The following is a 21010-nucleotide window of genomic DNA, read 5'->3' on the forward strand; positions in this document are numbered from 1 at the left end:
CTATACGGAGTACGGTAGGTCCCCACAGCTCGGTAGGCCTAGGCCCTGCTTTGTGTGCGGAAATCAATGATGTGCCTGACCCCTGTCCGCCCCCATCGCCCTTTTCGCCCCTGCACCCCTGCCCCTGGCCCCGGTCCCACGCACCTGGTGCTGCTCACCCTCACACTTCCAGGGCTGCTCAAACGAATTCGCCGAGCGCGTGCAAAGCTCGTGCTGGGGCCGTCACAACCTCCCCAGTGCCCGCCCCGTCTCGTCCAAACAATGGTCTTTGGTCTTCATTAATAGATAGGTCCCCTGGTGCGGCTCTCTCTCCGCTGCCCCTCCTGAACCTCTAGACGTCTGGACCCTGGGTCTTCTTCTGTCCTTCTCTCCATACGTCGACTGACTGTATATCGACGGGAGGCGAAGACAGGCTCGCATTGGGACTGGACTGGCTGACATTATTTTCGTCCCACCCGACAACACACAATTGCTCAGTAAGTTGTTGCCTGGCTTTCGTCAGTACAACATCTTTCATCTCACCGTACGATCCAGTTCTCCGCTGATAGGCGCCAGCAGAACTTTGTAGTCGGCTGCCTCTGGATCAGATCATAAGACTGCACGTGTGGCGCGCTCGGTTGCGACTTAGAGGCGAAGTATCGCCAACACCATGTCCTTCACAGCGGGCAGTGGTGCCTTTGGCAACTACGACCTCTCCGCGCAGACAGGCGGCATGCCCATCAACAGGACAACGTCTCACGAACAGAGCGGCGACGATACCTCGGCGGCCCCTGCACCTCGCTCGCGCCGCCCGTCAACCAAGACCACCCCAAACAATGACACCACCACCACCCTGAACGAGAACGAAAAGACCACCTCCACCAACGACATGGAAACAACAGCCGCCAAGGCCGACGCCGGCAACGAGAAGACCGCCAGCTCATCAAGCGAGACCGACGATGACGAGGTAGCTGAGGCTCGCCGGTCCAGCATGGTCCAAAACCTGGCGAGGCAGTACACCAACAAGTCCCATGCCTCGGGCATCACCGGCGCAAACCCCTTCGCTGAGCACGCAAACGACCCGGAGAGTCCTCTTAACCCCAATGGCGACAAGTTTAACGCCCGAGCCTGGGCCAGGAACGTCGTGGAGCTAGTCTCTAGCGAGGGGCACGGCTTCCGCACCAGCGGCATTGCTTTCCAGAACCTCAATGTCTTCGGTTACGGCGCTGGTACCGACTACCAAAAGGACGTTGCTAACATCTTGCTGGACGTCGCCGGTATGGTGCGTGGTGTATTGGGTGGTGCCAGGAAGAATAGGATCGACATCCTGCAGAAATTCGACGGTGTTGTGCACAAGGGAGAGATGCTCGTGGTGCTGGGCCCCCCTGGATCTGGATGCAGTACCTTCCTGAAGACTATCTCGGGCGAGATGAACGGCATATACGTTGAGGACTCTTCCTACTTCAACTACCAGGGTAAGTGAGAACCCCGGCTACCCGCCAATCATTCGGCGAGCCGCAGTCATGCACTGTGGCAGAATCATAAAACTAACAATGTCCAATAGGTGTCTCCGCAAAGGAAATGCACAAGCATCACCGTGGCGAGGCGATTTACACTGCTGAAGTCGACGTTCATTTCCCCATGTTGACCGTCGGCGACACCCTAACTTTCGCATCAAGAGCACGTGCGCCCCGCGAGCTGCCAGGCGGCATACCGAAGCATCTCTTCACCAACCACGTCCGGGATGTCGTCATGGCCATGTTTGGTATTTCTCATACCATCAACACTCGTGTCGGAAACGAGTACGTCCGCGGTGTGTCTGGTGGAGAGAGGAAGCGTGTGACCATCTCTGAAGCAGCGCTTTCAGGAGCGCCTTTGCAATGCTGGGATAACTCGACTCGAGGCCTTGACTCCGCAAACGCTATCGAGTTCTGCAAGACTCTGAGGCTCCAGTCCGAGCTCTTCGGCAGCACTGCGTGCGTCTCCATCTACCAGGCCCCACAGACTGCCTACGATCTGTTTGACAAGGCAGTCGTCCTTTACGAGGGCCGTCAAATCTTCTTTGGTCCCGCCGGCGAAGCACGACAGTACTTCATTAACTTGGGCTTCGACTGTCCCCCACGGCAGACAACTCCTGACTTCTTGACTTCCATGACGAGCCCTCTGGAACGTATTGTGCGCCCTGGATTCGAGGACAAGGCGCCCAGGACGCCTGACGAGTTCGCCGCCCGCTGGAGGGAGAGCGTCGAGTACAAGAGGCTGCAGGACGAGATCGAGGAGTACAAGGTTTCTCACCCACTTGACGGCCCCGATGCTCAACATTTCCGCGCCCATAAGCGTGCGCAGCAGTCAAAGAGACAACGCCCCAAGTCACCATACACCCTAGACTACTGGCAGCAGGTGGAGCTGTGTCTGTGGCGTGGTTGGAAACGACTGAGTGGTGACCCCGGTCTGACCATTGGCATGTTGATCGGCAACTTCATCATGGCTTTGATCATTGCCAGCGTCTTCTACAACCTCCAGATGACGACTTCCAGCTTCTTCCAACGTGGTGCTCTCTTATTCTTCGCATGTCTCATGAACGCTTTCGCTTCCGCTCTCGAGGTAAGAAATTACTCACGCCTGTCTTTCGGCGACATCTCTACTTGATTCAGAACAGGGATACTAACGAGGCATTGCCAGATCTTGACATTGTACGCACAGCGACCAATTGTCGAGAAACACGCCCGGTATGCCATGTACCACCCATCGGCCGAAGCCATCTCGTCGATGATGTGCGATCTACCTTACAAGGTTTTGAACTCCATCATATTCAACCTCGCGTTGTATTTCATGACAAACCTACGACGCGAGCCAGGACCATTCTTCTTCTTCCTGCTGATCTGTTTCGTCACAACGCTGGCCATGTCTATGATCTTCCGAACCATTGCGTCCTCGTCACGAACCCTCTCACAAGCCATGGTGCCAGCCGCCCTCATTATCCTGGACTTGGTCATCTTCAGCGGTTTCGTCATTCCAATCGATTATATGCTGGATTGGTGTCGTTGGTTGAACTACCTCGACCCACTGGCTTATGCTTTCGAAGCTTTGATGGTGAACGAGTTCCACAACCGCGACTACACTTGCACGCAATACGTACCGACCCCCGAGATTCCCATATACGCGAACGTGGGAGAATCGAATCGTGTCTGCTCCGCCATTGGTTCCAAGCTGAATCAGACTTTTGTGAACGGTGACGATTACATCAACACTGGATTCAGGTACTACGCATCTAATAAGTGGCGCAACTTCGGGATCGTGATTGCTTTCACGGCCTTCTTCCTCCTCACCTATATGATCGCTGCCGAGCTTGTCTCCGAGAAGAAGTCCAAGGGCGAAGTGCTTGTCTTCCGCCGCGGCCACAAGCCTGCGGCCTTCAAGGAGCAGAAGGACGATCCCGAAGGAGGCAAGACTATCGGGTCAGCTCCCATCGTCGCCCGCCACGACCCGAGCGACTCAGATAAGGAGGCCGGTTTCATCGAACGACAAACCAGCGTGTTTCACTGGAAGGATGTGTGCTACGAGGTCAAGATCAAGAGCGAAACCAGGCAGATTCTGGACCATGTGGACGGTTGGGTCAAGCCTGGCACACTGACGGCTCTGATGGGAGTTTCGGGTGCCGGTAAGACAACACTTCTCGACTGCTTGGCCGATCGAACCTCGATGGGTGTCATTACCGGCGAGATGCTTGTCGATGGGCACCCTCGCGACAATTCCTTCCAGCGCAAGACTGGCTATGTCCAGCAACAGGATCTCCATCTCCAGACAACCACCGTTCGCGAAGCCCTCAACTTCAGCGCTCTGCTTCGCCAACCTGCTCATGTACCTCGTGAAGAGAAACTCGCCTATGTTGATGAGGTCATTAAGCTCCTGGACATGCACGAGTACGCAGATGCTGTTGTCGGTGTCCCTGGCGAAGGTCTCAACGTCGAACAGCGAAAGCGGTTGACCATCGGCGTGGAGCTTGCGGCAAAGCCCCCACTGCTGCTGTTTGTTGACGAACCTACCTCTGGTCTTGACTCTCAAACCTCCTGGGCCATCTTGGATCTGCTGGAGAAGCTTACCAAGAGCGGTCAAGCTATTCTCTGCACAATCCACCAGCCTTCTGCTATGCTCTTCCAGCGCTTTGATCGGCTCCTATTCCTTCAGAGGGGTGGCAAGACCGTCTATTTCGGCGAGATCGGCGAGAACTCCAAGACCATGACTTCGTACTTTGAGCGCAACGGCGCACATGCTTGTCCACCCGAAGCTAACCCGGCTGAATGGATGCTGGAGGCTATTGGTGCTGCTCCGGGCTCGCACACTGATGTTGACTGGTTCAAGACCTGGAAGGAAAGCCCCGAATGTGCCGACGTGCACAAGGAGTTGCAGCGACTTGTGGTTGAGGGTGACAAAACCGACGCAGCATCCAGCCCGGTTCACGACAAAACCAGCTACCGCGAGTTCGCGGCGCCCTTCGGCAAGCAGCTTCAAGAGGTCGTCCTTCGTGTCTTCCAGCAGTACTGGCGCACTCCGTCCTATATCTACTCCAAGGCGGCGCTGTGTACTGGTATCTCTCTCTTCATCGGTCTTGTCTTCCTCAACGCCCCGAACACTGTTCAGGGTCTGCAGAACCAGATGTTCGCCATCTTCAACATCCTTACCATTTTCGGCCAGCTCACCCAACAGCAAATGCCTCACTTCGTTGTCCAACGTTCCCTCTACGAAGTTCGCGAGCGGCCCTCCAAGGTCTACAGTTGGAAGGTTTTCATGCTCTCACAGATTATAGTGGAGCTGCCGTGGAACTCTTTGATGGCTGTTATCATGTTCGTCTGCTGGTACTATCCCGTCGGTCTCTACCGCAACGCCGAGGCCGCAGACCAGGTTCACGAGCGCGGCGCCCTCGTTTTCCTGTTCCTTCTGGCCTTTATGTTGTTCACTTCGACCTTCACGGACCTGGTGATCGCAGGCTTTGAGACTGCCGAGGCAGGCGGCAACATCGCCAACTTGCTGTTCATGCTGTGCCTGATCTTCTGCGGTGTCCTCGCCAACCCGAAATCGTTCCCCCGCTTCTGGATCTTCATGTACCGCGTGTCGCCTTTCTCGTATTTAGTAGGCGGGATGTTGTCGGCGTCGGTGGCCAACACGTTCGTCGAGTGTGCGTCCAACGAGCTTCTCTCTCTGCAGCCCATCGACGGCCAGACCTGCTACCAATACCTCGAGCCTTACATGAGCGTCGCCGGCGGCTATCTCGTTCAGCCCAACGCCACCGCCGACTGCAGCTTCTGCCCCACCTCCGACACCAACACCTTCCTCGCCAACGTGGGTACATACTACTCAGAGCGCTGGAGGAACTTTGGCATCCTCTGGGCGTACATCATCTTCAATATCTTCGCCGCCCTCGGCGTTTACTACCTCGCTCGTGTGCCCAAGGGAAAGAAGGTGGAGAAGGCTAAGAAGGAGTAAGAGAAAAGTGATATGAGGAAGGAAAAGAATAAGCGAACGTAATGTTCTTGATGTTTTAATTTTGTATAAAAGCACGTGGAGATGATCCATTTCTGTGAGATGGATATTCAGGGGAATACTTGTCATGGGGATATGATATCACATTTGGGCATATGTGCCACAGCCGGGAATACCGCAACCTGGATTACTGTTGTGGCCGGTGACGATGGCCGGGGAGATTTTTGGGAATTTTTTCATTATTTACATACCCACAACCCCCCCCCCCACCTTTCTTATTTCTTTATATGTAATCCTTGGATTTGCATCCAAGTCTGGGTCAATAGCGGCACTAGAGGATGGGACTGCATTGTCACGAGTCTGGTTTACCCTCTCCCCCATACACACACATACACACACACATCACTCGAGGTCATTTAGAGGATGGTTAAGACGGATGGTCTGCAAAGTGATAGACGATGGCATGGGGCGGAAGATCTTCGGATGAGGAGAATGCGAATGAGAATGACATACACTACCGACCAACTTTTGGTTTATGCGTTCGTGATTTGCCTCATTGTGCTTGTGATTATCGCGATTCCGGAGGTGATACTTGTGGCTGCGTCTCGATGCCCTTTTCCTGATCGAAGTTGTAATTACAACCACGTAATCACCAACCTGCTGCTGTCCGCGACCTTGTAGTTGGGACTGCAGTGCGGCTGGGGATCCCGTTCTACAGGCAGGAGTTTCAAGGGTGGAGTGGGTGTAAAGTTTTCCAACCGGTCAGCCGTTCAAAACGTGCCTACATTTCCTTGCCACAACATCACCGACACGAGCCAATTTTCACGGGGAAGAGCCACATGGTACGGTGGGACATGAGATGAACTTGCTTCGTACGTGTTCAGTAATTTAGTATAAAAGCTGCCTAGTAGCGACCGTGTTATCTGACGGATGCTTGGTCTATAAGAGGCTGCAGGCGATCAGTACACGTATCGGAAGTTCGGGTTCTGCTTGTCCGTCATGTCGCTGAACGCAGTCTCGTCCAGGTCCGGCTGCTCCTGGCTGCCCGAGATCCTGTCCCGCCTCCTGTTCTCCATGCTGAGCATGGTCCTGAAGCAAAAGATCAGGACTACCGATGCGAGATGGCAGAAGATCATGCTGGCCATTCCAAGTGGGTAGGTTGGTTGCTGTTCAGTCTTGAAGAAGAATGGTCCCGCGATGTTACCTGCGAGTTGATTGTGTCAGAGGGGTGGTCTGATCTTGATCTTGTTCCTGGTTGAGGGAGTTCACTTGCCAACGCAGTAGCCAAGGAACATGATGGCGTTCGTCAGCACCTTTTTCGTGTGCCCGCCTGTGTTGGCGGTGACGAGACTGAGAATCAACACGAAGGAAGCGTTGTACGGTCCCGTCAGGTAGTAGCACCAGAGCCTGGCAATGTGCTGATCCGTGGGCACGAACCGCAGCCCAAAAGCGCCAGCAATATTGGGCAGCGTGTAGAGTATGATAAACCAGCACCTCGTGTTCTTTTGGAGCCTTGTGCAGAAGTAGTCGTTGAGGTAGACGCAGCTCAGGATAGAAAGGCCGATCAGCGCCCCGTACGGCATCTGCAGCAGGGTGGTGCCCAGGGTGCTGAATCCGAACCCCTTGATGATGAGCGTGCCGAAGTTTGAGATGCCGCCGTTGGGCAGGTTTTGAACCGTGGCGAGCAGGAAGAAGAAGTATGTCTTCGGGTCCTTCAGGGTCTCGACGACCTGGTCCATCTTGAAGGTCTTGTTTTCAACGCCTGTCTGGTTCTCGCTGAGGCGCTCGATGGCGATCCGCCGCTCCCTCTTGGACAGCATGTGAGCCGTGACGGGCGAGTCCGGGAGGAAGATCATCAGCACGATGCCCCATCCGCTGCACAGGGCGCCGATGATGATGAACTCGTACTTCCAGCTCGGAAGGGCGCCGCGGATGTGCCCTATCGCATAGCCAAGAAGGCCGCCCAGGGCTATGCCTAGGCCATTTGCCGTGTACCAGAGTCCGATGCGTACCGGTTGCTGCCGTCGGGTATACCACATTGCAGTGATAAGCATAAAGCTGGGATCTGCGCAGGCCTCCGCTGCCCCAGACAGAGCGCGGAGAACGGCCAGTGTGGCAAAGTTATGCGCGCCAGCCTGTGCCATAAGCAAAACACCCCACAGGAAGATGTTGGCTCCCAGGTACTTGGCCAGTGGGAGCCGCTGCATGAGGAAGTTTGTCGGGAGGGCCCACGCCAGGAAGCCGAAATAAAAGACGGACGACAGCCAGTTGTAGTCGGTGCCCTTGAGGTTCAGGTCCTCGCGAATGCCGAAGATGGCCGCGTACGAGAGGGTCGTCTTGTCGATGTAGAAGAAGGCGTAGCACACGGCGAGGTACGGGATGATCATGAAATCAATCTTGCGGACGAGGCGCTTCTCGTCGCTCTTGCCGTAGGGCTCGGCAGACCCGTCGTCAAACAGCGTCGCGGCCGTGTCCGCGGCGGCGGACGAGCTGAGCCACTTCCATTTCTTCGATGCCGCGGGGGCGACGACGGCATCCTCGTGATGTATCGCATCTATGCCTCCGTCTTTGATGTCGGGGTCAGGTGCGGGCGAGGAGTCCGGAGGGGTTTGTGGGGTTTGTTGTTGGGCAGAGCTGTCGCTCCGACTTTTCATGGCATCTGAGAAACCCATCGTGACGACCTGGCAGACAAACACGAGCAGGTGATCCGGTCGAGACTCTTCGGTCGAGGCAAAGAGAGGGAGCAGGTGAAAATGACGAGTGATGATATAGCCTCGATTGCCCGTCCTCGGCAATTGTCCGATCTTCCCCACGCTTCCCCGTGGGGTTTGGATGTCACCCATGTGTCGGGCTAGCTTTGAGGCGAACTTCAGAACTGACCCACCTCACTGGGCTGTCGCATTGCAGATCTGGCCGGCAAGACATTCCCAGTTGGCCAAAAAGCGTAGCTTCCAGGCTCATCCTGCTCGACGGCTGACTTGGTCCAAGGAGAAATTAATTCCGTCTCTACCTGTGATAGAGATTCATGAAGTCTCTGCAAAAGAGCGCACGTTGAGATCCAGGATGTCGTCATTTTTGATGACTTTTTCTTGTGTCACAAGAGGTGGCACCAGGCTTGAATAGTGACTGTGCCTCGACTCCAATCCTGGAACCCGGCACTCCGACACGGAACGCCAAGCACGCGGGAGAAGGCGGGAAAGTTGGAAGCTGCGGGACTTTCTGCTTCCCGTCTTAGTTTTTGAATCTTTGCACCAGCCCTCGTCTCTTCCAAGAAGGAAACTTCAGAGAAAGAAACTGTGATGAAACCAAATATCAAGGAACAAAGGTTCTTACCAGCACACACCGAAATTGATTGGAAAATGCTTGTTGGCTACAGGCGTGCCGCTGCCAGCAGAGTGATGTCGTCGTCCTTTGTTTGTGAAATCATCCAACATGATGCCGTTTCGCACCGGCCATGGTTGTTCCTCAGAGTATGGACATCCAAAATCATTCAAAGAAGATCTTGACGGAAGACTCCTCACTCTACACAGAGGTTGCCTTCCACATTGCTTGAAATTTGCCTCAATCTCTATCGGTCCGACACACCGGGGATTTGCTCTGCTGGAGCTATATCGAATGCCCGTGACAGAAAACACGGTCCCATAAATCTAGCTCGAACCAGCGCCTCCCTTGTTAAGTCGTCCGTCATGACGCTTCGAAGACTAGTCTCTGGCTTGCTGTTGAGCCTTTTTCTCCCCCAGACAGTCAGTTCTGGGAAGAACTGCGATCATCCTAATGCCCGCGTGAACATCGAGCCATTCGAGATCAAGGATCGCTTTGTCAAGTATGAAGCAGTCGTAACTTCTGACACGAATCCGCCCTACGCTACCTCTACAATCACCGTGCCTTTAGAAACTATCACCACCACAAAAACTGAGAACAAGAGTATGACTGAGTTCTTTCTTGACGCTGGATGTGTCGTCTCGAGTGGCTCTTCCATCTACACCTTGACAGCCTCAGCAACTGTTACTCAAGACGCCGCCACTTCGGTCTCTTTCTGGGTGAGATCTCCGTGCCTAGAGTCCTTTTCGCAGCTCTTCTGTGGGATTTGGCTAACTCTACAACTCTCGTCAGGATCCATTAAAGAAATCGCTTGGAACCGGGTCGATCCAACCTTTCGCCTCCAAACAGACTGGTACTCATTCCGCTGTCGACCCGAACAAGTTCAGAGACTACAATGATCGTCCGATATCAAGACATTCATGAGTGCAATGGACAATATAAACACTGAGTTCCAAATGGGCTGGTGCAATTGCGTTTCGTAGTTGTCCAGAACAAAGGAACATAAAACTCTTGAAAGCCGAAATGGCTCATCAAGCTGCCTAGATAGCTGGCAGAGATCAGAGCCACGACTGATAGTCTAATCAAAATCACTAGCCCTTTCCTGAATGGATTTTCATCTGCCATCTTACACAAGGTACTGATGCGCAATTGTCGCTTTGGAGCAATTGCACCCGTACTGCTCCTCGGGAGTACTGATGCAGCCAACAAAGTAACCAATACGTACCGACGATGCACGACCACCGAGACTATTTGTATCGCAAGACTTGCCTGAATTCTCCACAGATCCGAACTTGGATGACAAGAGAGAAGAGAACTAAGCGAATTAAAATATATTAGAAATGAAAAATCTGTGAAGGGGCCACGATTGGCTATGGAGGAGGGCTTCAAGTGGATTTCAGTGGTCTCAAGCCCATTAAATATGTCCGAGTGCACACGAGGGCCTCATATAATCACTGCAGACACAGACACACGTGGGCTGCAGATAGAGTAGCAACAAATGTGTGTCTTGTTGTGAAGGCTTGGGTAACCTCCAACATGACGGGGGCTCTGGAAATGCGAGGGAAGCCAAACTGAGACCTGGGCGCCCGGTTTCTAGTCTCTATACATCGATGATCATATGATCCTTTTTTTTTTTGGAACAGGTCAGATCTGGCGACATATAACGCCGACTTTTCGCGTCTGTGCGGTTGGGAATTTTGAGAGAAACGTCGCTTCTCGGCATGGCGTTGCGGCTTCGAAAGAGGATTCGCTGATGTACAGCAACATGAGCATACCTCACTACTCACCAAGGTACTGCTGCACATGGTCGAGAATGGCCAGTGCCAAGGGGGCCTATAACTGGTGCTGGCTCGTATCATGCACCGCCAGAGGGCGGACCGGAGTCTAGATGTCTCATCGTAGGTTGTCGATTTATAGTATAGACATCGTTGTTTTATGTCCATGCAAGCAGGTAATTATGTATGCAGGATCGGCCGTTTTTGTCAGGACAAAAGACACGCGTCAAAATCGTGGAACGCGGAAATGCGACGAGACACTCGGAGATCTGTCTGCCTGGCAGCCCTACCTTCAAATGATGTCCGGTCGAGCGGCAACCTGCGGGGTTAGCCCTTGTCAAGGACCACTTTCACATGAGGCAGTGAAGTCATTGGAGAAGTCGAAGCATGTGCAGATCACCCGCTGACGTTTGTGATGTCTTCCACGGCGTCTTCTCGAGGACACTTCTGCAAAGACCGGAGCAAATTCGTTGAGCCTGTGTCTCAAATTGCAGACCGCTCACATGGCTGTGATAAATGCCTCAGATGCGCGAATGCCACTGCATTATCTCTTCATTTCTCGGGAAATCCGTTTGCAGTCTGTCAGTCCAGCCCCGGGAAATCCGCCTGTTGATATGTCATCGTTGTCATTGCAGGTTCTCCCTCGCACTGAGTGGAGACAATGAACCGGGTTTAAGCTTCAGGGATCCACCCACATCCCGCAGCATAATGGTGGGTTACTGCTGTGCATACGGGGCCGTTGGGGGGGGGGGGGGACCCAGAGTTCCACCCCATGTTCCCGAAAAGGGTTGCCCCGGAAGTTTGATGATCCAGAATGCTTGCCTTTGAGATCTCTGGGGCGTCGTGAACCTAATCTGTGCGCCCAGAGTCTAGATTAGTTACGCCGAGTCGTGAGGCTCCCAGCGTCCCGCTCATCTAGCGGCTTGGTTATGAAGCGAAAGCTTATGTCTCATTTGCCAAGGTGAACTAGCTCAGACGAGGCCTTACCGTACTAGAAGCCGTTGGTTTCGATGTAGCAGGATTGACAGACACACAGGTGCCCTCTGGAAAACTGCGAGACGGCAGTGAGGCAGTTAGACTGGGCCTTGTTCAATGGGTCCTGTCGCTAGCGGCCAAGATGATGCGGGCTTGGCTGGATTGCACCCTCCTTGCGACACTCCAGTCCACTTACAGGCCAGATACGTGAAGATCCGTAGCAATGCTCAACCCTGGGACCCATCTCTTCCCCACAGAATATCGTCACCCTAGCGATGGGCCTGCCTCAGTGGCTCACGGGATTGGACTAAACCCCTAGACACTGTGGTTGCGTGGATCTCTTCCCCCATGTTCCGTGTACGTCGGTCCTTCCCCGGCGGTTGGGTATCCCGGATACAACCCTTTAGACTTTGGTTGAGGGAGACGTTTCCCGTTGTCTGTGTTTAGTGACAGCTTGATGGGCATGCCTCGACCCCTGACCTGCATCGCTGAGGCTCTGTGGCATATCCCGCTGAGCCGAGACGTGATGTGGCTCACAGTTCCAGACATTGCCTCGGAGATTCGAAATGAAGTCCGAGTAGTTGTTTAACTAACCTGCTGGCTCATTTCTTCCATTCTGGAAAGCCTTCGCCACTACCTCTCTGACTTGCATCCATTCTTGGTGGCTTTCCTTCCATCTGAACCCCGACCACACCAATGCCGATATCCACAATGAGCAACACAGAGAAGGCGTCACCGCCGTCATCGGCGAAGTTGGAAGAGGCTCAGGGGCCTCGAGACATTCAGACAGAGTATAGTGTAAGTTCTTGCTGACGATGTTAATCCGCACGCATCGTCGTGTGCGAGAAACTAAGGACTGAAATCTGACAGGAGGGAATCAACGACCTCTCCGATGAGCACCGCGAATACCTCCTCCAGAGGCATGGCACTCTGGACCTGGACCCTATTCCAGACATGAGCGATGCAGATCCCTACAACTGGTCACAGGAGAAGAAGGTCACGAATTTGTTCTTGGTCGCGTTTCACGCCATGATGGCGACGTTCACGGCGGCGGCCATCATGGCCGCCTTTGTGAATATCGCCGAAGACCTTGCAATCGAGGTCCAGTCCGCCAGCTATCTCACATCTTTGGTCATTGCGATCCTTGGTGGTGCTCCTCTCTTCTGGAGGCCCTTGTCTCAGCGCTACGGCCGGCGACCCAGTCAGTCCTTCACAGTGCCCCCAAAACGCCGTCGATTTCTTGCTGTTCTCTAACCAAGTTTAACAGTTTTCATGATCTCGCTCATCTGCAGTCTAGTCGGGAACATTGGCTGCGCCAATGCGCACTCATACGCAACCATGTGTCTGTGCCGTGCCATCGTGGGCTTCTTTATTTGCCCTGCTGCTGCCATCGGGTCTGGCGTTGTGGTTGAGACATTCTTCAAGGATGAGAGAGCTCGTTATATGGGCATATGGACCATCTTTGTGACGCTGGGTGTCCCGGTCGCTCCCTTCATCTTTGGCTTTGTTGCACTGAGGGTTGGCTACCGGTGGATTTACTACATCCTCGCTATTGTAGGTGGCGTTCATGAAATCTGGTCCCGCTTACGAAATATCTGACCATCTATCTTGCACAGACTAACGCCGTCCAACTCATCCTCTACTTCTTCTTCGGCCCAGAGTCTCGTTATATCCGCGGTAGTCAGGCACCCGAAGACGAAAGAAACAAGGCTGACTTCAAGAAGCAATACATGAGCTTCCGCCGAATCGACAAGACCGCGATGACCTGGTACGACTTCGTCGAGCCCCTGGCATACGCTGCCCGGCCCTGCGTCTTGCTGCCCGCCGTCGCTTACGCCATGGAGTTCCTGTGGACAAGCATCATGACCACCATCGAGATCCCGCAGCTGTTCCCCGAGCTCTTCGGCTTCAACACCCAGCAAAACGGCCTGCAGATGATATCCGTCATCGTCGGCACTATCGTCGGCGAGCAGATCGGTGGCCGTATGTCTGACCTCTGGATGTCCATGCGGCGGCGGAAGTTGAACGGTAGAAGCCCCGAGCCTGAGTACCGGCTGTGGCTGAGTTACTTTGGCTTCGTGCTTTGCGTCATCGGTGTTGTTGTCTTCTTGGTGCAGCTTTACAACGCTGGCCACACGTGGAACGTCACGCCGCTGATCGGAGTGGGCATTGCGGCAGCGGGTAACCAAGTCGTTACTACCGTGCTCGTGACCTACTCTGTGGATTGTTATCGACAGGACGCCGCGAGTGTCGGCGTTTTTATAACGTTTGTACGTCAGATATGGGGCTTCATCGGACCCTTCTGGTATGTATTATTGAACCTTGGGCGTCTCCCTCTGCATACCACGATGTTGACGAATCCAAAAGGTTCCCACAGAGTATCGAGGAGGTTGGATACAGAGAAACGGCAGGCATTGCAGTTGCCAGTAAGTTCATCTCGCCTCACTCGTTACCCAACTTGGACTGTCTCTTCGCAACGATTGTTTGGAGCAAAGAACGTCAAAAGTTATTCTTGAAGGTCTGGCGTCGCATAGACAGCCTCGGCCGGATGGACCGTTATGATCATATCTTTCCACGAGCCAGTGATAATATCTGACACAAACGTATACAGTGACGGTTGCGTTCTGTGTCATTCCAATCCTTCTTATCCAGTGGAGGGGACGGACGTGGAGGTCTATTAATGGCAAATATATATGATTCCGTCTGAGTATTACAACCTGCACAGGCAATGGGTTCACAGATATTTAGCACACTCAGACTGCCAAATCTGTTTGGAAAACGCAATAAATTGCTGGTCTTGAATGGCATACCTCGGCTCCCAGAACATCAAAAGATTGAAAACGTCGTTTGGCGAACATGTGCTAGCCATCCAACGACAAAAGCCAAATGCTGAACTAATTGAATTTTCTTTGATGAAAACAACTCAAGCGGACTATCTGAATACGTACATAGATACTGCATCAGGAAGACTCGCTACATTTATCCAAAGGATTTATTCCTTCTATTTAAGTAAGGTCTTTCACAGAAGGAGGAGAGATGATGTTGGCCACCCTGGATCTATTTCTCTTGCCTACGAGATATCGGTCTTGAGTCAAGTCCTGTCACAGTATGATTCGATCAGAGTTGAATCTAAGGAATGGAAAAGGCCTTGGAGGGTGGGCTTCAACCTTGTGTATAGGAATGTAGCATGTCCTCGCCGCTGGGTCTCCACATCTTCCGACCCCTTGTGGTGTGATCATATTGGGCTGACTGCATGGTGGATGATGTTTAGTTGCAGTCCAAGCTAAAGGCTCAGTCTCATTGGGTGGTGATTTTGTGTTGGTTTTATCCTCTGCTGAACCAAGAAGGAGCCAACCAGAATACCACACGGAGACGTGGGAGTTCGACTGGAGTATCTGCAACCTGGCAACCAACACGCATGAATCTGCCAAGTCTACCTGCTGTGCCACGGAAGGATCGAAATGGTGTGGAATTCCTCCCTGACATGCATGGGCGGACTTTGTGGGTTTAGCGGCTTTCTGGACGTTGTGGACGTTGTGGGATATAAGTAGCTAGTCGGCACCTGGCCTCAGAAAGAATCTGTACGTACTTCGCCTTCCTGCTAAAGATGATCCCGGCAGCATATGAATTAGCCACGCTTCTGGTCTTTGTGGTATTTCTGGCAAACATGACACCGAGAGTTTCCGGTAAGCTGAGCCCCGTGCCCTCTTCCCATCGCTTTGCTACCTGCCGTGTCTCTAATAGCAGCATCCGGCATCTCCAGCATCACCAACGGCCATCTATGGCGACCTAAAGCAGATGTTGTCGCCTGCTTCTGAGGTTGTACTCGCCAACGATACGGACCGCACCAGCGCTCTCAATATCACACAGCGTTGGAATGCCTTCGAGGCGCCTAATTATGTGGTATACGCAAAGCCGGCGAGCAACCAAGACGTAAAGAAAATCGTCCGTCTCCAAACCACACTTCTATCTCCTAACTAGTGGCTCATTCTTTCTCCTGCAGATCGAGTACGCTGGTGAGCAAGGCGTTCCCTTCCTAGCGACAGGAGGCGGGAACGGATACACCAACACGACAGGCGCCATAAGAGGAGGCATTGGAATCGATCTTGGTTTCTTCCGAGACATTCACGTCAACGCGATAGACAATCGACTCACAGTTGGCGGAGGGGTCATGTTTAATGACATCTTCGAACCGCTGCATGCTGCGGGGAAGGAGATTCGTGAGTTGCGCCCGAATACCACATTCCTAATCCTTTTGCTGTATGACCGTGGCACAGAAAGCTGAGACCTCCTCGCATAGAGACCGGCTCCTGCTCCTGCGTTGGGGTGCTTGGGGCCGCCCTTGGCGGTGGGATCGGGCCGTACCAAGGAGTTCATGGCCTGCTGCTCGACGATTTGGAATCGGCCACCATCGTGACAGGCTCTGGAGAGATCGTGAGTGCCTCTGAGGATGAAAACTGCGAGTTGTTCTGGGGTTTCCGCGGGGCCGGCCAGAGTTTCGGCATTGTGACATCGGCGACATTTCGGATCCACGACCAAACCAACGGCGGCATGGCACTGAACGGCGACTTTGTCTACCCGGCTTCCTCAAAAGAGGCCATCTTCGACCTGGTCAATTCCTTGGCGCAAGACCAGCCCGATGAGCTCTCTGTATTCGGCACCATCATGTTTGACAGGCAGACGCAGCAAACCGTGCCAATGATGTCGGCCATCTACGTGGGGCCCGAGGAGAAAGGCATGGAATGTGTTCGACGCTTTACTGCCCTTAACCCGCTGCGTCAGAGCGTGGGAATGTTACCGTGGAACAGACTGGTCAAGGACAACCGCTTCGGAGTCGGCGCGATGGCTTGCGTGAAAGGCGGCAACCACTCGATCCTCGGGTTGAACCTGTACAAATTCGACGCCGCCACTTTTATAGGCCTCGTGGATAAGTTTGACAGCTTTTACGCCAAGAACCCGACTCTCGCTGCCTCGATCCTCGTCCTCGAGCTATTCCCCAACACCATCACCATGAGGGTACCGGATGAGGCTACAGCCTATCCGTACCGCGACGCGCTGGGATACGTGTAAGATATTTTGTCCTTGCTCATCATCATCCGCAGGGCTGTGTCGACACCAAAGATGACCAACATTGTAATCAACATAGTTTCATATCCTTTGTTCTCCCTGACGCAAGTTCTGCGGCCGTAGCAGAGCAGTTTGAGCAGGCGACTCGCAAGGAGCTGGTGGCCACGGGCGGCAACAACGGTTCACTGGAGGTGTACGTCAACTATGCCCATGGTGATGAGGGCCAGGTGGCCTGGTATTCAGAGCGAAAACTTCCCAGACTGCGGGCCTTGAAGTCCAGGTGGGATCCAAAGGAACTCTTCAACTGGACAAATGGAATTACCCAGAAGGGATCCTAGGGACGGACACTGTAGCGAACTTCCGTACACAGTTTTGTAGGAGCTGTACTCATGACAGATGTCTGTTTTTGTTTGCATGCATTTGTACAATGGACTGGGCCTTCGTATCAGTGTGGGTCGCTCTGTCTTGCTGCCGACGTGCCGTTCCAGCTAGTACATCGCCAGAACTACACAGATGACAGATGTGTATGTCAACAAAATCATGACCATGTAGGACGCATCTGACGGTAACGATGGTGCTTGCAAGACTGCCTTTGTAGTCAGACTCCTGGCAGACAAGATTCTCACAGCAGCCAATTCGGCACCCCCTAACCTGGCTCTAGTGTCACTCTTGTGCTTTGCTGTTTTGACCTGGGGACAAGTGATCGAACTTGCGCTTATCATCGTTCATGGTCATTGGTGGACGAGAAGACGAGTTGGCAGCAGCGTCCTCTTCGGACCTTGGCAAACCAAGCCAGAACATTTGAATTGGCACCTGTACTCACTACCCCGGAGTATTAGCTGAGCTCATCAGTTCACACTTGGAGCCTCTGGGCTCGCAACAAGAGACACACATAAACATACTACTAAACGTAACCGATGTCAAAATAGAGAACACACGGTTCCTAGTGCGGGGACCCCTGTGTTGCAACATCGGGCCAAGTGCCACTATAGTATATCAGGGCCGTGGCCTTATTCAGTACAGAATACGGAGTACAACACTCCTACTGTGGATCACCGGGATTTTCCTGCACTTAGTGGCCTCAAGTGGAAAACCACAGCGGCCACAACTGCCAGGGCAGACCCTACACACAAAACATCACCTGCCCTGTCGGCCTCTATGCCCAGCGCCGCGGCCTGCAAAAACTCGCATGCAAATCCTGATTGCTAACGATGAAGTCCCGACGGCAGTTCGACTTACCGTGACACACAAGGTCCGAAATTTGCGAGTGAATCAAGGACTCGTGCGGTTAGCCGACGATTGGAATATCCTCCACCTTTACTGCCTGACTCGGCACCAATGCCGTGCTGAGCCACGGGATTCTCCTTCTTTTCTAACCCATAATTACCACTCTCCAATCTATTGGCAGGAGAGCATCAATCATGGGCCCTGTTTCGCTCGGACGAGCAGTGCCGTCAGCCCAGGACGATCTGCACCTTCCCCAGAAGGATGATTTAACCTCCTTTTAAGGATCCGGGCTACATGGGTCCTGGGCCGCAAGTCATCCACACCAACAGAACACGGTGGATAGATGCAAATCACAGATTATATTTTCTCTCCCCAGCGGGGGGCGCGCGCCTCCCTAGCCCTTCCCAAATCTGGTATGTGTTCAGAGAAGGCCAGCACCAAGGGCGCAATGGCGCCACAGGTGGAGTTGACGCTGCTCTCGTTGAAAAGGAAGCAGTCGCAGTCGTGAGACATCGTGGGATGAGTGCTTTCGTCTTCACTCCTCAGTTGTTTGGGATTCTTGTAATTTAGCCAACTCAGTCATTCTTTCAGGCCTATTCAATAGCAGATCCCAGTTCGCAACGAACCATGGCTCGCTCACTCCTCGCTCTCGCCCTGCTGGGGAGCCAAGCCCTGGTCAACGCCGCAGGCCAGACGGAGAACCGCACCCTCGACGAGATTCATCAAGCCGCTCTCGCCGAGGGCGGCGTCGTCACGCTCTGGCATGGCGGTGACGAACGTAACTCTCAGGATTCGTTAAAGGCCAACTTCGAGAAGCGGTTTCCCGGCATGACCCTCAACGTCACCGTCGACCTCTCCAAGTATCACGACACGCGTGTGAACGAGCAGATTGCGGCCAACAATGTCTACGTCGACAGTGTTATCATCCAGACCCTCCATAACTTTCCCCGCTGGGCATCTGAAGACTCCCTCCTGGAATATGCCCCTCTCGGCTTCGACAAGATCCAGCCCGAGTTCAAGCCCAATGATACCGCCGCTTACTACGGCATGTTCATCATTGCCTGGGCTGGCATGTGGAACTCGGCCAAGCTTCCGGGTGTCAAGGCCCCTGTCGAGTGGGAGGACTGGCTTCGGCCGGAATTCAAGGACAAGCTCGTCCTGACATACCCTAATGACGATGATGCTGTCCTCTTCGCCTTCACTCTGATGTAAGTAATGTTTATCAACCTGCCACCCCTCAAACCGATATGCCTACATATTCTAACTTTCATTTACACAATAGTGAAGAGCAACATGGCAGTGCCTGGCTAGACAAGCTCATCGCCCAAAACCCTCGCTGGGTGCGCGGGACCCGCACGCCACGCACCGTCTTCTCGCAGAACGACACGCAGTGGGCCGCCAGCTTCACCGCGTCGGGCGTTTTCAACCCGGCCGCGCCCCTGAACGTGTCGCACCCCGTCGAGGGCAAGTTCGTCTCGTGGCCCCAGACGGGCGCCATCCTCAAGGACGCGCCGCACCCGGAGGGCGCCAAGCTCCTGCACAGCTACATCCTCAGCAACGAGTACCAGGCCATCCGCGGCGGCTGGGGCGTCCGCAGCGATGCGCCGAAGCCTGCCGAGTACCCCCAGATCCTTGAGATGCCAGGGACGGACCCCACCGCCTTTGGCAAGTGGATGGCTGACCGCGATGAGATTGAGAGGCAGAGGATCTACTACGAGATGCGCCTCGGTACTCCGCAGGGTCTTAGCCCCCTTGACGATGACATCTAGGCGGATTTCCTCAAGAGTTATCACTCCAATGTGCCTTGACCAATCTTGAAAAGAATTTAATTGAACAACATCCAAGCCACGTACCACCTTGTAGACCCTCCACATGCTGAGACGGCCCAGGGTGCAAAGTCCAACGTTCGGCAGTCGTTGGTGCCACCTCTTGTGATGTCATGCATACTGAAAATGGTCACCATTTGTGAAGTTCCAGTTGCACCGCGTAGCACCATTGAAGGCGTCAAAATTCGTCTTACCGCTGTGCCACTGTAAACATAATGGCGGAGCCGGGCTATGGGCCGACCAGGTGCGCAGGTAGAGTGTGTAATTGGCCCACCTCTCCTGCTTCCGTGGTCACCAGCTTGCAATCCCATGCACAATATCAGGCAACAGGTAGGATGCAGCCCGATGCATCAGTTCAAGATGAAACCATATGGTCCCACGGGGCCCTTGGGTATGAGTGGTTTCGAGGGTCCAATGTAGCTCTATTTATGGTTCGTTGTGACCACTTAGACGGAATGAATGCCAACTTGCCAGTTCACACGACCTACAGAGCCACTTCTCATGGTCAGCGAGAACGATGGCGGACCAGCAGCATGATCAACAAAAACACCCCCCAGAGAAGAAGAGCACCACCAGACGGGCGACAGTAAACACGCAAAAGGAAGCCAAGAGCGTCTGGAGCCTTTTTCGACGTGGCCAAGCTCAGGCTGTGCAAAAGGGTGAACCTGTTCAGGATCATGTGTCCTGTTATGCCAACTTGCACTGGGACGTTCTACATGGCTACCTTGACACTATATTTCCGGGCTGGGACTTCCGTGAGTCCAAGGTAACTTGAATACCCGCATTTAGACGACGGCTGTGGTGTGTTCACTGACATATGCCCAGAACAACGATTTCTGGACCTTCGTGGTACCAAGAACATTGACATCGGTAAGGCCTTGTCATATTTGATTGAAGCTGATGGACCATTAGCTTAAGAATTTATTTCAGGAAGAGAGGAACAAGATCAGTGCCCTGAGAGACTCGAGTGAAAAGGCCGAGCAAGGCTCGTCTGAACGCCGACCTTCAATCTCGGATTCGAAGTAGGGTTCTTGCATAATTCAGTGGCTATGGCAAAACGGTTGTGGTGACTCTTTGAGCGGAAAATTTGCAGGGTCGTCCTTGTACGATACAGTTTTGTGCACACGGTCTGAAGATGAGCTTGTGCTCGACGGCAGCGAATGAAATATGTACAAGTCGGTCAACGGCGAATTGTATCATGCAGCTCGCATCTCACAATTACGTTTCAAGGCTGTGTAATGAGTACCTCGCCATGTAACTCCTGTCGAAGTTCAAGGCACACAGAACAAGTTGAAAAATCAAAACCTGCTTTGCTATCGGTTGTGTAGCATCGCTTCGCCGCGATTATCGTAGTATTAG

The 21010-nt window shown here is 53.5% G+C and overlaps 6 protein-coding genes across 6 annotated transcripts; 5 read left to right on the forward strand and 1 right to left on the reverse strand.

The window, feature by feature from the left end:
* Nucleotides 1-649: 649 nt before the first annotated feature.
* On the forward strand, nucleotides 650-5463 carry INS49_008705 (uncharacterized protein; the record flags this gene model as incomplete). The annotated part of the gene is made up of 3 exons (XM_043169444.1): nucleotides 650-1454; nucleotides 1544-2583; nucleotides 2662-5463. The coding sequence occupies 3 exons, from the start codon at nucleotides 650-652 to the stop codon at nucleotides 5461-5463; spliced, it is 4647 nt and encodes a 1548-aa protein (XP_043027124.1).
* Nucleotides 5464-6419: 956 nt separating this feature from the next.
* Nucleotides 6420-8303, reverse strand: INS49_008706 (uncharacterized protein; the record flags this gene model as incomplete). The annotated part of the gene is made up of 2 exons (XM_043169445.1): nucleotides 6420-6549; nucleotides 6730-8303. The coding sequence occupies 2 exons, from the start codon at nucleotides 8301-8303 to the stop codon at nucleotides 6420-6422; spliced, it is 1704 nt and encodes a 567-aa protein (XP_043027125.1).
* An 843-nt stretch (nucleotides 8304-9146) lies between these two features.
* INS49_008707 (uncharacterized protein) lies at nucleotides 9147-9705 on the forward strand (the record flags this gene model as incomplete). Its single annotated transcript, XM_043169446.1, has 2 exons — nucleotides 9147-9500; nucleotides 9574-9705. The coding sequence occupies 2 exons, from the start codon at nucleotides 9147-9149 to the stop codon at nucleotides 9703-9705; spliced, it is 486 nt and encodes a 161-aa protein (XP_043027126.1).
* A 2537-nt stretch (nucleotides 9706-12242) lies between these two features.
* On the forward strand, nucleotides 12243-16936 carry INS49_008708 (uncharacterized protein; the record flags this gene model as incomplete). The annotated part of the gene is made up of 10 exons (XM_043169447.1): nucleotides 12243-12329; nucleotides 12402-12732; nucleotides 12799-13085; nucleotides 13148-13836; nucleotides 13899-13957; nucleotides 15152-15217; nucleotides 15295-15464; nucleotides 15535-15751; nucleotides 15832-16597; nucleotides 16678-16936. The coding sequence occupies 10 exons, from the start codon at nucleotides 12243-12245 to the stop codon at nucleotides 16934-16936; spliced, it is 2931 nt and encodes a 976-aa protein (XP_043027127.1).
* A 1516-nt stretch (nucleotides 16937-18452) lies between these two features.
* Nucleotides 18453-19594, forward strand: INS49_008709 (uncharacterized protein; the record flags this gene model as incomplete). Its single annotated transcript, XM_043169448.1, has 2 exons — nucleotides 18453-19033; nucleotides 19108-19594. The coding sequence occupies 2 exons, from the start codon at nucleotides 18453-18455 to the stop codon at nucleotides 19592-19594; spliced, it is 1068 nt and encodes a 355-aa protein (XP_043027128.1).
* Nucleotides 19595-20168: 574 nt separating this feature from the next.
* INS49_008710 (uncharacterized protein) lies at nucleotides 20169-20568 on the forward strand (the record flags this gene model as incomplete). The annotated part of the gene is made up of 2 exons (XM_043169449.1): nucleotides 20169-20406; nucleotides 20477-20568. The coding sequence occupies 2 exons, from the start codon at nucleotides 20169-20171 to the stop codon at nucleotides 20566-20568; spliced, it is 330 nt and encodes a 109-aa protein (XP_043027129.1).
* Nucleotides 20569-21010: the final 442 nt, after the last annotated feature.

The sequence above is a fragment of the Diaporthe citri genome (assembly GCF_014595645.1).
Source record: "Diaporthe citri strain NFHF-8-4 chromosome Unknown scaffold_3, whole genome shotgun sequence".
Classification (NCBI taxonomy): Eukaryota; Fungi; Ascomycota; class Sordariomycetes; order Diaporthales; family Diaporthaceae; genus Diaporthe; species Diaporthe citri.